At 35.7% G+C, this 14,462-nt stretch overlaps 1 protein-coding gene across 13 annotated transcripts in view; it reads right to left on the reverse strand.

The window, feature by feature from the left end:
- Positions 1 to 14,462, reverse strand: part of RABGAP1L (RAB GTPase activating protein 1 like) — an 852,978-nt gene that overhangs the window by 523,128 nt on the left and 315,388 nt on the right. For 2 of the 13 annotated variants that reach the window (XM_054449687.2, XM_054449686.2), the window contains exon 14: positions 6,811 to 8,104. The exons of the other annotated variants lie outside the window; for them this stretch is intronic. In XM_054449687.2, the coding sequence (XP_054305662.1) occupies positions 7,958 to 8,104 (147 nt within the window). In that variant the 3' untranslated portion in view covers positions 6,811 to 7,957. Of the gene's footprint in view, positions 1 to 6,810; positions 8,105 to 14,462 lie in introns of those variants that run through there. 13 annotated transcript variants of the gene reach the window in all.

The raw sequence follows: 14,462 nt of genomic DNA on the forward strand, positions 1-14,462 counted from the left end.
AAATACAGATAATATACGTCATCTTTTGTCCCCACGTGCTGTCAGCCACTACGCCCCATGGACTCTTCTCTTATACCACCTTTCTTTCCTTTCCCACCATACCTGTCTCATTGCTGTCTTTCCTGATGCCACACTCCTTACCACCTCAAGCTTAGATTATGACAGTGTTCTCTGTCTCAGTCTCAGTCTGCCCTGGCTGCAACAAAAACATACACAGCTGGGTGTCTTAAACAACACAAATTTATTTCTCACAGTTTTAGAAGCTGGAAAGTCCAAGATCAAGGTGCTGGCTGATTCCATTCCTGGTGAGGACTCTTCCTGGCTTGCAGACGGCCACTTTCTCTAGCATGGTGGCTTATACATAGCATGCATTACACACTTCTCCATTGTGTCTTCACATTGTAGAGAAAGAGAGCTCTGATGTCTCTTCCTCTTCATATAATGGAATCAGCCCTATCCAATTAGGGCCCCACACTTATGACCCCACCTAACCTTTATCACCTCCTCACAGGCCCTGTTTTCAAATATAGTCACATTGGGGATTATGGGTTCAATATATGAACGCCAGGAGAGGGGGACACACATGCATTCAGTCCATAACAGTCTCCTATCTGGTCTGACTCCTGCAATAAATTCTGCACTCTGCAGCCAGATTAAGTAAGATTCCTAAGAGAATGCAATCATTATGAGTTTCTACTGTTTCAAAGTCCACCAAGGAGGGGCCTCCAACACCTATAGTATATAGAACAACTACTTCAGAGCCAATAGCTAACACCTGAATGTGTTTTGCTTGAAGGTGAAAAAATTAGAGCTATTTGTGACAGTATTTAGCTCCGATTTGGATATGTTCAATTCCTTTGAAAAACAATTTCCTAATATTAAATTCTCATAAATACTGACTTTTCTAAGATTTTGTTTAATGTGGCAAAATTTCTAATATATGAAGAGACTATTACTTTCATAAATAAATTAATAACAGGTATACTGGGTATTCAAAAGCAAGTCGAATAGTTTTACTTTCCCTGTTGAAGGGGATGAACATTGTCCTAATACCATCATTGTATCACCAGCCTGAGTCACATCACAGGCTTGAATTAGAAAGAAATACTAATTCTTCAGAACAACAAATATACCATCAATGCAATAATCACATTCGATCAAAAGGGAACTTCAGTAAGAAGATGGGTAAGTGGTAAGTATGACTGAACTCAAACACAAAAACATACAAGAATATAGAAATAGAAATCATAGTAAATCCTTCCCAAAGAAGTCCATGCAAAGTAGCTGAACTGCCCTTGTATTGAAACATAATCAATATCAATAAATCAAAGTGTGTTTTTTTTTTCTAAATACCTGCTATGTATAAGCCACCATGCTAGTTAGTTACCCCAGGGGATACAAAAAAGCTTAATACATAATGTCAGTACTCTTAATTCTTGACTGAGAAAAATGAAACAAACACAGAGGCAAAATCCAACTTCTGAGGCTAGTTAATTTGGCTAGGGCAAAATGCCAGTCAAGTCATGGATTTAATTTATGTAAAAATTAATTGGTATGGTCTGTTCTCTAACTAAACACTGTATTTTATTTTTGATTTTGATTTTTTTTTCCAGACAGACAAAGTCTTGCTCTGTCCACCCAGGCTGGAGTGCAATGCCGCCATCTTGGCTCACTGTAACCTCCGTCTCCCAGGTTCAAGCTATTCTCCTGCCTCAGCCTCCCAAGTAGCTGGGACTACAGGCATCCACCACCACATCCAGCTAATTTTTGTACTTTTAGTAGAGACGGGGTTTCACCATGTTGGCCAGGCTGGTCTCGAACTCCTGACCTCAGGTGATCCACCTGTCTCAGCTTCCCAAAGTGCTGGGATTACAGGCCTGAGCCACTGTGCCAGGCCAAAACACTGCATTTTAGAATGCCCCTGAATTCAAGGAAGGCCAGAGATTACAACATGGATGCATGAATAAAAACTCATCATTACTTCTGGAAATTTAATTCAGTATCATCAACTTTGTATATAAAAGGTAGCATTACCACTTCTCTGATGCAAACAAATTTACATAGAATGTACATATGTAAAACTACATTTTTTCTAAACTGGCTTTTGAGGGGCTAGAAAGTAAGAGTTCCTGATTTAAACCCTGAAATTCAAAATCAGTTTATAGCTGATGATAGAGAAGTGAGAAAAAGATGGATCAATACATGGAATGATATCTATTCTGTGAGATGGGGAGATGCATTTGGTACCCTGCCAAATGCAGTAGTAGCCCTGTGCAAGTGGTAAAATATTCAAGATGGGTCATGGCTGTAGAGAGGATTTGATCATATGGTCAAGATCTCATATACAAGGAATTTTTAGGCTGAAATTCTCATAGTACCAGAGAAAGCTCTGCTCCTGTAGACCTGAAAAAAGTAGAACTTTTTTTTTTCCTCCAGTCAGCTCAGTTCTAGAGTGCCTAGTTCCCAACTAGGCTTTAAAGGGTAAAGCATTTTTGGCAGTGACAATCCCCAATGAAGGCAGCTGAGACATTTCCTGGGATGTTGTCAGGAACTAGAACTGAGTGCAATTTTGTCTGCTTTCAATATTGGTCTAGTGAGCAATTTTGATGTTCTTGTTTTGTTCCAGTCCAACAGCTTTTAGAAATAATGCACCTTTGGTTGTAATTCAAACTGACACAATCAGTGTCTTAAGACTGATTACTTTGGAACTTAAATGGGCAGAGAGCTTATAGTGAGGAATTTTTTTCTGTAGAGCTTCCAGGATGGAACCCCTCCCAAGGGCAAAGACACTTCCAGGAAAGTTTCATACTATGATTCTCAAACTTCTGATTGCAGAGAAATCATCTGCAGAGCTTGTCACAAATTCAGAGACTCACATTATAGATATTCTGATTTAGGAGGACTAAGGTAGTTGCTGAAAATCTGTAATTTTAATAAGCATTACCAGCGAATCTGATGTAAACTGTCCACGTTTATACTTCTGAGAAATGTTGGATTAGTGGCTTAAAGGATTAATTCACATCAGAGAAAATACCTGACTTACTAGAAAGTAGTAGCCTTGTTACCAGAAAGATACAGGCAATAATATGAAACTTTCTGATATATGATACCAAAATAATTTCCCTTGTCAGCAATATATTCGTATACAATTATACATAAGCACAAAGATTGAAACCTATTACCTGGGATTACAAATCAAAGCAACACTTACCTAACCCTTAGCAATTGATGAGAGACAAAATACAGTAACAGCTGCACTTTTCTATTAATAGATAAAAAGACATGAACATAAATACACATAAGCATATACTTACCACAAATATAAACATTCTGTTCTTAACTTTTGTATAAAACATTTTGCTAATGGCATCTAGAAATTCAGAAGGGGAAAAAACATAAACCCTCAGAAATATTCAATTAAAACTCTGAAGTGATTGGCAGTGTAATCTACTCAAAAGCAAAAATATTCCCCTCATTTTTAGTATAACACTTATCTGCAAAGCCAACACAGTCTGCCCCCAAATATTTACTGAACATCTACCATGTATGGCATCCTGCACTAGGTGGTAGAAACACAGTGGGGAAAGTGACAAAGTCCCTGCCCCATGGAACTCACTGTTCTAAGCAGAAGAAACTGGAATGATTTTACAGAGAGAGAGAGAGAGAGAGAGAGACACAGAGACAGAGAAGAGGTAGATATAGATGTAGTGTCTATGATTTCTTCTCTGGGTTTAAACTTTTTTATCTTTAGGGATATAATGCTCAATATTAGTTTAAGAAATTACTATTTGAAATTCACTGTTTCATACTACACAAAAATATCTGCTCACGCTGTCATATGGAATGTGTTTAATTTTACTTCATCAGTAACATTTAAATGTGAAGTGCATAATAACTATAATTTATACTACAATACCAGCACAATCACAAAACCAAGGTAGAATGTGAATCCATTATTGAACAATGATCAGGATGAATTACTATAATAAAGCAGAATTATTTAATATGAAATCAGCCTATTTGTATACACGTTTTGCAAGCAAAACTCTCCTCTAGTATTTCAGTATAAGCCATAACAATCCCTCTATTATAAATTAGAGCACTAGGGCATCTCTTACATGTGGAAGAATTCTGAAACCTCTATTTGTTTATCCTAATGGTTACACACAAATGTTTGTGTAACCATTAGACTGTACAATATAAAAGAAACTGTTAAAATACAAAGTGGTATAAAGAAGTAAATAAGGTAAATAAATAAGTAAACAAAAGCAACAATTTATCTTAAATCTCAAAATATTACAGATACAGCAATAATAAAATTAATTCTTTATAATATAATCCCATATATAATTGCTATGTGGCCAGAAAACAAAACTCATAATCAAGAAGGTTTCTTCCAACCCTAAGATTTCATGATTTTATAATATTTCTAAAATGCTAACGTTTTCCTATTGAGGGAAATTTGCCGAGTTTACTCACGGATGCTCATCAATTCTCTGACTCTAGAAGTATCTTCTATAGCAACAAAGCCTTTATTAGCTTCTCTTTATATAGTTTCAGTTTAATATACACGTCAGTATAATGTTAACTGCCAAATAGTAGGGGAGGTAGCATATATTAGGTAGAAAGGATATGGTTTTGGTGTCAGACAAAACTGGATTCAAATTCTATAGATTCTGCCACTTAGTAGAAGTGTGATAACCAAGATATTTAAATACTGATGCTCAATTTTCTCACCTATGAAAAGGAGTTGCTAAAAGGATTAAACATATTATATAATATGAATATATAATACATATTTACAGTACTTGTCATACAGTAGTTCTGTTATTTAGTATTTACTAGTGGTTACTTTTACATTTATTTAGTAGAAATGTTATTTCTCTTCCCTGGTATAGATAATTTTACTCTTTGTCTAACAAAGACCTGAGAATCATGGCTAAGTGAAATACCCAGGCAATTCTCAACTTTATTTTCAGCCTCTCATGCCCACGTCTTATTTTTAACTAGGCTCAAACAAAGAAATATCAAAGCAGCTACTAGAAGATCTGGTAGTATTATTAATCGTTGAGAAACTGTAGACCCCTGAAAAGATGACAAATGACTACAGAGAAGACAAATTTTAAGCTTTCAATAAGAACATATGGATTTCAGAGATGGTAACATTGATGCTTCATCTAGTAAAATTCTAGACAGATGGCATATAAGATTTAAAAAATAAAGATGTTTTTACTGTGTCCATCCCTAAGAATAAATGGCAGAAAACTAGCTGTGTATATATATTTGTGTGTGTGCACATGCATTTAAAGGGTTTTTAGATCTGGAAAGCCCAAAATAGACTATATATAATTTCTGTGGGCTAGGAACAACAATGACTACAGCTGCTACTGCTAACATTTATTGGACTTTTCTATATGCCAGACACTGTGGGGGATGATTTATATATCATTATTTCACATATCCCTATAAAGCCAATACAATTATTAGGAAACCAACGGTCAGAGAGGTTAGGTAACATGCCCAGTATTACACAGGTAACAAGTGACGAATAAAAAATTTCAGTTTGACTCTAGAGGGCAGGCTAAACCATTATGCTTCACTCTCTCTCTTTTCTTTTTTTTTTTTTTTTTTTGGTAGGGGTGGATAAAGTCTTGCTCTCTCGCCCAGACTAGAGTGCAGTGGCGTGATCTTGGCTCATTGCAGCCTCCGCCTTCCAGGTTAAAGCATTCTCCTACCTCAGCCTCCTGAGTAGCTGGGATTACAAGGGTGTGCCACCACGCCTGGCTAGTTTTTGTATTTTTAGTAAAGATGGGGTTTCACCGTGTTGCCCAGGCTGGTCTCAAACTCCTGACCTCAAGCGATCCACCCGCCTCAGCCTCCCAAAGTGCTGGGATTACAGGCATGAGCCACCATGCCCAGCCTATGCTTCCACTCTCTTTAGCAAACGTTTTATAAAATATTTGAAACAAAAGGGAAAAAATGGGAACTAGATATTAACACGTTCAGGTACAGTTTGAGGTAGACATATGGCCTTACTCAAAATGTGCTAATTAAATAAAGAAAAATCAATTTAGAAGAAAGCTTTTTACTAAGTTCTGCCTAGGGTACTCTTCTGTTTACATCATTTTTGCTAACTTTAAAGACAACAGGGAATGTAAGCTTTCTAAATCTGTTAAAAACATTAGAAAAGATCACATTAAAGTAGAAGGAAATGCTGAGTAAGTAAGGAATAACTGCAAAGCCCTGCAACTATGTTCAATAAACTCATTTTCCAAGTTCCAAACAGGTGAGATCTAGACCTAAATAAGTTCACTACAAAGCTAGGGTGACCTGTTGTTGGAACAGCTGATTACATGTGGAGCTGCACTAAGGGAAGCACATTGTCCAAATATGGCAACTACTCACCCCACTGTAAGAAGAGCACACTGAGCAAGAGAATACTGCATCTAAGTCTAACAATAACTGCAAAAGGTCTAAATTTTTGTGTCTCCTTCTTTAATAGTTCCCTCACTGATGTAGTTCAGACAGCTTCATCTCCCACATAACTAAGAAGCTCCATACTTTCCTATATACACAGAGGACATTAGCAGATCAGAAGCCTTTCACCATACGATTATATGTTAAAAGTGCCAAGTCCATGCATGTTGTTGTGGTGGAAGGCAACCAAAATGATGAGATTTTTGTAAACCAAAGTTCATGGAGAAGCTGCCTCCCATCTCTATCACTTCTCTATCCTGATGTCCTGTTCTATTCTTTTCATGGCATTAATCATAATCTGAAATTATCTTATTTTTTTTTTTTACTTGCTGACATCTTAATCTAGAATACTTTTTATCTCTATTTGGATGTAAGCTCTATGAGAAAAGAGTTTATCATTCCTGTTCACCAGATTCCAAATACCTAAACAAGGACTCGCACATAAAAGACGCTCAATAGGCCAGGCATGGTGGCTCATGCCTGTAATCTCAGCACTTTGGGAGGCCGAAGCGGGAGGATCGCCTGAGGTCAGCAGTTCCAGACCAGCCTGGCCAACATGGTGAAACCCAGAGCCTACTAAAAGTACAAAAATTAGCCGGGCATGGTGGCACACACCAGTAGTCCCAGCTACTCTGGAGCCTGAGGCAGGAGAATTGCTCAAACCCGGGAAGCAGAGGTCACAGTGAGCTGAGATCACGCCATTGCACTCCAGCCTGGGTGACAGAGCAAGACTCCGCCTCAAAGAAAATGCTCAATAAATATTTGCTGAATGAATGAATTAGCAATGTGTTAAAGAAATAAAGATGTTTAATCTGAGAAGAGAAGGCAGATATAACAGTAGTTTTCATGTGCCAGAAGAGCCACATCATAAAGGGAGACTTATTTCTGTGTTTCCACAGAGATATGACATAGGATCAAATGGTGGACATTTTATCCTATGTCAATAGGATCAATAGGAAGATTTTGGGGCTCATTAATTAGGAAGTATCTTCCAAGTCACAGAACTTTATAATAATTAAAGAGCTTACCTTGCTAGTTATGAAAGGAATTTTACCCATGGTAGGAGGCTGTATCCATAAGTTATCAGTTAACCTAAAGTTCCTATCATTCAAAGCACAAAGAGAATATAATAAAACTATACATAAAGATTCAAAAAAAGAAGGTAATCTTTCTATGGAAGAAGCAAAAAAAAAAAAAAAAAAAGTGATCTGGTTACCCAGAGAAAGTATCTTAAAAGACAGTGAAGAATGAAGTGTACAAACTGGATTCTAAATGAAATAGTGATTAAGGTAGAAGAAAAAATCCAGATAGTCTTTTTTTCAATTAACATTTATTAAACAGACAGGGCTATAAAGTAGAAATATAAGAAGGCAGTGGTACCAATGACATTAACAAAACAACAACAAAAAAGAGATGAGCAGTGTAAGGAATAAGAAATGGTAATAATGATTTTCCTTTGAAATTGTTCAGGTTTCAATTTTCATGAAAAATCCAGAATAAGGCGGCTCATTGAAGGCAGCATAGTACATGTTCCTGGAGAAAAGGTACAAGGCCAGATTTGGAGAGTTCTATTTTGGAATACTTGGCAAAAGGATGATAGTTTAATCCCTGAGAGTAGATGGGCTTTCTGTGAAAGGAGTTAAAGAGAACAATTAATTAAGGATGGGGAAAGCATCACAAATTATAACTCTGTAAGGATTACTTTGAAAAGTCATCCATTCATTCATTTGTCCTTGGGCAGAACTGTACTAAACCCCAAAGGTTTATTATCTTTCATTTTACAAATCTCCACTAAAAGGGATTCTTGAAAATCTCTCTGCAAAATATGTCCCAAATGCTAAAGGTATCTGTATTAAGATCTTTCCATATTTTAAGTGTAGTTATGGAATACAAATGGTAACATTTCTCATAGTAAACGTTATCAAATAATCATATATTAAATTATACTTTGGTTGCTAAATGGGTAAACAGAAGGCCTTTAAAAAATTTATAATCCAATATGTAGTATAAGCTTAGAAAATAAATTATTCTCATCTGACAAATCCAAATATCTGGATTATATCAAATTAGATGTTATAAAATAAGCACTAACAGTATATAAGTGTTCCTTTTTCTCTGCAACGTCACCAACATCTGTTTTTTTTTTTTTTTTTTTTTTTACTTTTTAGTAATAGCCACTCTGACTGGTGTGAGATGGCATCTCATTGCGGTTTTGATTCGCATTTCTCTAATGCTAAGTGATGTTGAGTACTTTTTTCATATCTTTGTTGGCCACACATATGTCTGTCTTCTTTTGAGAAGTATCTGTTCATGTTCTCAGATGTAGGTAGAGGCCATTATCCTAAGCAAATTAACTCAGGAGCAGAAAACCAAACATCACATGTTTTCACTTATAAGAGAGAGCTAAACATTGGTACATGTGAATATAAAGATTGGAACAACAGACACTGGGGACCACTAGAGGGAGGAGGGAAGGGGATGAGGGTTGAAAAACTACCTATTGGATACTATGCTCACTACCTGGGTGATGGGATCATTCCTACCCCAAAGCTCAGTGTCTTCAAATTTCCCCAAGTAATAAACTTGCACATATAGCCCCTGAACCTACAATAAAAGTTGAAAAAGAATGTATATCACATTTTCAGAAGTCAAAAGTTTAATGACTGTATTAGAAATGGAACAAAGGTTTCAGAAATGCTGGAAAAACTGAGCCAACTCTAACAAGATGAAGTTGAAGGGAGATAACAATGTAAAATTTGTTTAAAAAAACCATTGTACATATATGGAGAAGGAATATAAATTCAGCAGGTGTAAAACAGACGTATAGATTTATTGAAAATAAACTCGATGTATTAAAGGATAAAATATAACTACCAAAATACATAATTTATTTCTGGCCTGAGTAAATAGCAGAATAGTTTATAAACCAAGGGAAAATGATAGTCTCGCTCTCATCTGTTACTAGTCATATCACACACATAACATTTTATTCAGCTCTGAGCACCATTAAAAGAAGTATTATTAGAGCATAGTCAGGGAAAAGTTGGTGATGAGCTTCAAAACCATATTTTACAAGAATGGTTCAAGACCAAGAGAAGCCTGGACAGAAACAATGCTTTTACTAAGGTATATAGAAGGTTCTTGGGTAAAACAAAAATTCTCATTCTTCCTATATAATCACAATAGGAATAAGCCAAAAATATATTCATTTCAGCTGAATATAAATAAACATTATGGAAAAAACCTGAGCTACCCCAAAGTGTATTCACCCCGCTTTAAGACACATATTCAAGAAGAGCCTATAAGTCCACTGAATGTCAATTTTGGAAGGAAAAATTCAATTAAAGTGGGAAGCTATATTAAACGATAGGTATATTAAATCATCATCCAACTCTCCTAAAATATTCTTTTCCATAGCTTCCCCAGTCGGTAACAGCAAGGCACTGGAGAAAATAATCAGTCCAACCATACCCTCAAGTGAGCTGGAGGTGAAAGAACTACTGGAAGAGACCCAAGAAATACTGTTAACTCTGACAATTAAATTCAATTCGGCTCAAGAAATAGATGACTTACTATACAGAGAGCACTCTGTACTCGGCTCAACAAATAATTGAGTAGCCACTATATACAAAGCACTCTGAGGAACCAGAGAGATGTAAAAGACATAAAGAAGAGAAACAGTACAGACCTGCAAGCATGCTTGCTTGTTAGACAACCACACCAGGTGTGACTTTTCTAATGTGAAAGCTGATTTGCTTACCACAGCTCTACCGCTATGGATACTATTCCCATGGTTCTGCAGGTTAGGGAAATCCTAAGTATCAATACCAGGCCTGGGGTCAGTGCTTAACTACTGAAATCTTGATGTTCACAAACTCTCCAAGGACACAGGCCTCAAAATTTTCTGCTTAGGAACACATCCTCCCCTACCTTGAAAGGCCAGTAGAGATTATCACTGCAACAAAGGGAGAAGAATACAACAGAAAAAAATTTCGAAGCCTTTCTCAAACACAATATCTAAGAGGTGGCTGTGTGGCACACACAAGATACAATGAAACAGACAATGCTGAAGATAGCAGTAATAATGGGAGAACAGCATTGACAGAATTCAGTGTTCTTAAAACAATGCATGGCCTTAAACAACAAAGCAGCAGCAGCACAGAGTAAATGGTGAGATAACAATAGTGAGAAGATTATCTGAGCTTAGACTTCTGAAATAAAGAATTTGAGACAATTTCGTTTAAATGAGGCTCAGCAGATCCATCCTAGTTCATCCATCCATCCATCCATCCATCCATCCATCCATCCATCCATCCATCCATCCACCTACCTACCCACCTACCTACCTATCTGTTTTAGCGTAGGGAAGAAAAAAAAATTGCAAAGAACTAAACAAATTCCCTATAGGGGCTGGGAAGAAATAAGTAAAAAATCAAATTCCTTTAATTTATTTATTAATGTAAAATTGCTGCTAGCAAGTTTGCAATGAATCATCATAGTTTGATACATTATTAGTGTGAAGATAAACTGGATCACTCCTTTGGGAAACCAATTTGGCAATATACATAAATAATCTTAAAATACCTTCATACTGTTTGCTTCAGTATTTCTTCCTTAAAAATTGTAAGAAAATAATACTAAATGTGGAAAAGCCTTATTTATAAAAATGTTCATAAACAATATGCAATAATATGGAAAAATGTTTAAGTTATAAATACCCATATTTAAAAATCCTTTAGAAAAAGCCTTAATCCATAGGGGGGAAATGGAAGAAAAGAAAACCAAAATCAACAGTCGTTATCATCACACCTAATCATATTTGTGTAAGAGAACTATGCGTAATTTAGTCTCTTTTTTATCATTTTAAACATTCCCTAAATTTCCTTTATGAGCAACTATTTCTTTGACAATTAAAAATAAAAATAACTAAAATGAATGAGGAGGAAAAAAAGGAAGTTAATTATGTGGAAGGGATGAGAATTAGAAACATTTAAGTTAATAGTGATTTGCTATAACTCATCCTTTTACAACATTGTCAGAAATTAAAAGGTGCCAATTATGGAAGGGCAAGCTTGTGGGTATATAAAAAAGTGGAAACAATACCTTGTCACTCAAATTATCTCTATAAGAAATCCCTGAGGTCTTTTCTTAAGACCCTTCAGTCCATTGACTGTTCTGAAAAAGGCAAAAGGACCTAATGATTCTCTGAAATCTTTCTCTCAAAATCAAACTAATGGAAACCTGACCATTTACAATCTTTTAATACACAATTTTACATAAAATTATTCTATTCATTTGTTTGGGAAAACATACAATAAACATTATTAAGGTATTCACTCTGACTATATGGGTTCTAATGATGGCTCTACTATCTCAGTGACTTTAAACAGTACTGAAAGCATAAAAGCATATACAGTCAGTCCTCCATATTCATAGGGTTCACATCCATCGATTCAACCAACCACTGCTTGAAAATATTCAAGGGAAAAAAAATGGATGGTTGCATCTGTGTTCAACACATACAGACTTGTACATGTACTTGAAATGTATTTGTACATTTCTTGTCACTATTCCCTAAACAATACAAATTATATTGCATTTAAATTGTATTAGATATTGTAAGTAACTCAGAGATAATTTAAAGTATATGGGAGGGTGTGTGTAGGTTATAGTATGCGATTTTATAAAAGGGACTTGAGCATCTGTGGATTTTGGTATCCTTGGGGCATCTTGGAACCAATCCCACACAGATAATGAGGGACAACTGTGTAAGTGTTTCATTTTATTCTAACAGACTCCGTGAACTGTATTTTCACAAAAAACATCAAGATCATTTATTCATTTTCTTACTGATTTACTAAACTTGAAGAAAACCACAACTTCCCAATGGATTATTAATAGTTTAAAACAATAGTACTGCCAAGGCAAATACTATTAAATAATGTATCAAATACCTGTGATTAACTGAATCATCAAGATTTTTAAAACGGCTTAATTTTGTGCAAATATAAATTGTGGCTCTTTAAAATTGCTTTGTATTTTCATTCATTAGTTGACAATGACAAAAAACATAAAACTCCTAGCACTGCAATACATCTTAGCTAAGTGTATGACTATAACCATTTATTTTCTAACATATATTACCAAGAGCCTATTAATAATGTCATACATTGGTGCTGAATTATAAATTCTCTTAAGTTATATATGCTTTAGAGTTGCATGTAAATTTAACTCTTATACAGCTAGATCTTCTGTTTTTTAGTTTTTTGTTTTACTGCCTGTTGGAGTACTACAAAAGAGGCATGCTTACTTATAAGTAAATTAACTCTTTTAGACTATGAGATTATCATTTATTGATGAGAAGTTTAACAAATGCTTCTGAAGTTTGAAGACTACATCCAATGTTAATTATTACTGACTCCATGCTTAAAGGTAAAATACGATTATGCTATATTAGTAGTTAAATAAAGAAACTAGACACTAAGTTTGATATGCAAAGAACTTTACCTGAGCAGGAAAAATCTAAATATAAGTAATGTAGATTAACTATATAATAGTAAGAACTAATTAGAAAAAGTAGATCTGTGTTTCATTTACAGACAGGTATATAGGTGACAAACCACTGGAATCATAGAGGAGGAATCAATATCTAGGTTTTTACTCATATGCTAGAAATTTTCCTGATGCCTGACTGAATCAGGTTGAAATCACTCCTTCGTATGAGATCCTTTAGCAAACATAAAAGCACAACATTCTATTGTGAGTAGCATACAAAGGGCATTATAATGTCTCATACCAGGCGTCAGCAAATTTTTTTCTGTAAAGGGCAGGACAGTAAATATTTAGGCTTTGTAGAACATAACATCTCCATGACAACTACTCTCTACCATTGTAGCACAAAAGCACCCAAGGGTAATATATAAATGAATGAGTGCTGCTATGGTCCAGTAAAATTGTATCTACAATAGTCAGTGGACTGTAATTTGTCAGCTCCTATCTTGCCCTATAGTTATCCATATAAAGTCCATATAGCCCCTTGTAGTCTAAGTGCTCTTGGAGAACTGAAAATCTGTTTTCTTAGAAATCTCCTTATCTTACACAGAATTAAGAATAGTCCCTGGCACACAATAGCAACCTGATAAACACTTAAATGAAAGAATGAGTGATTCTATTATTCAAAAAATATGAGACCTACATCATATGATTAACTTGATTGACAGAGAAATTAAAACCTGCCTGTCATAATAACCTGCATATAGTGACATTCACTTGTAATCACAAGACAAATATTAGGAAAACAACTCTAGAAAAAGTGGTCTAAGAAGATGCCTAAAGCCAGGCATGGTGGCTCACACCTGTAGTCCCATCACTGGAAGACCAGGGCAGGTGGATCACTTGAGTTCAGGAGTTTGAGACCAGCCTGGCCAACACGGTCAAACCCTGTCTCTACTACAAATACAAAAATTAGCTGGGTGTGGTGGCACACACCTGTAGTCCCAGCTATTTGGGAGGCTGAGGCAGGAGAATCATTTGAACTTGGGAGGCTGAGGCAGGAGAATTATTTGAACCCAGGAGGCGGACATTGCAGTGAGCCAAGATCACTCCACTGCCTGGGTGACACTCTGGTGATCACTCTCCAGCCTGGGTGACACAGCAAGACTCCATCTCAAAAAAAAACCAAAAACAAAAACAAAAGATGATGCCTGAGTTGGTAAAACATGTCCTATGTGCAATCCCTCAAGCTACTTCTACCCATGTTAATATTCTTGTCCTAATCTCAAAGCTTATAATTTATACCTAAAGTAATGATTTTACTCTAATCAGATATAATTCACATAAAGAATATTTTCTTTTTCTTACACTGCATTCCAAAGTTGTTGTGTATTCTCCCCACAACACTTTGTACTAATCTGAACATTGAACATTTCCTCTCCTTTCACTTTAGTAACTTCTCAAATATCCTGTGGTATCCTTTAGAACTATAG

Source organism: Pongo pygmaeus, chromosome 1 (genome assembly GCF_028885625.2).
Source record: "Pongo pygmaeus isolate AG05252 chromosome 1, NHGRI_mPonPyg2-v2.0_pri, whole genome shotgun sequence".
Taxonomy (NCBI): domain Eukaryota; kingdom Metazoa; phylum Chordata; class Mammalia; order Primates; family Hominidae; genus Pongo; species Pongo pygmaeus.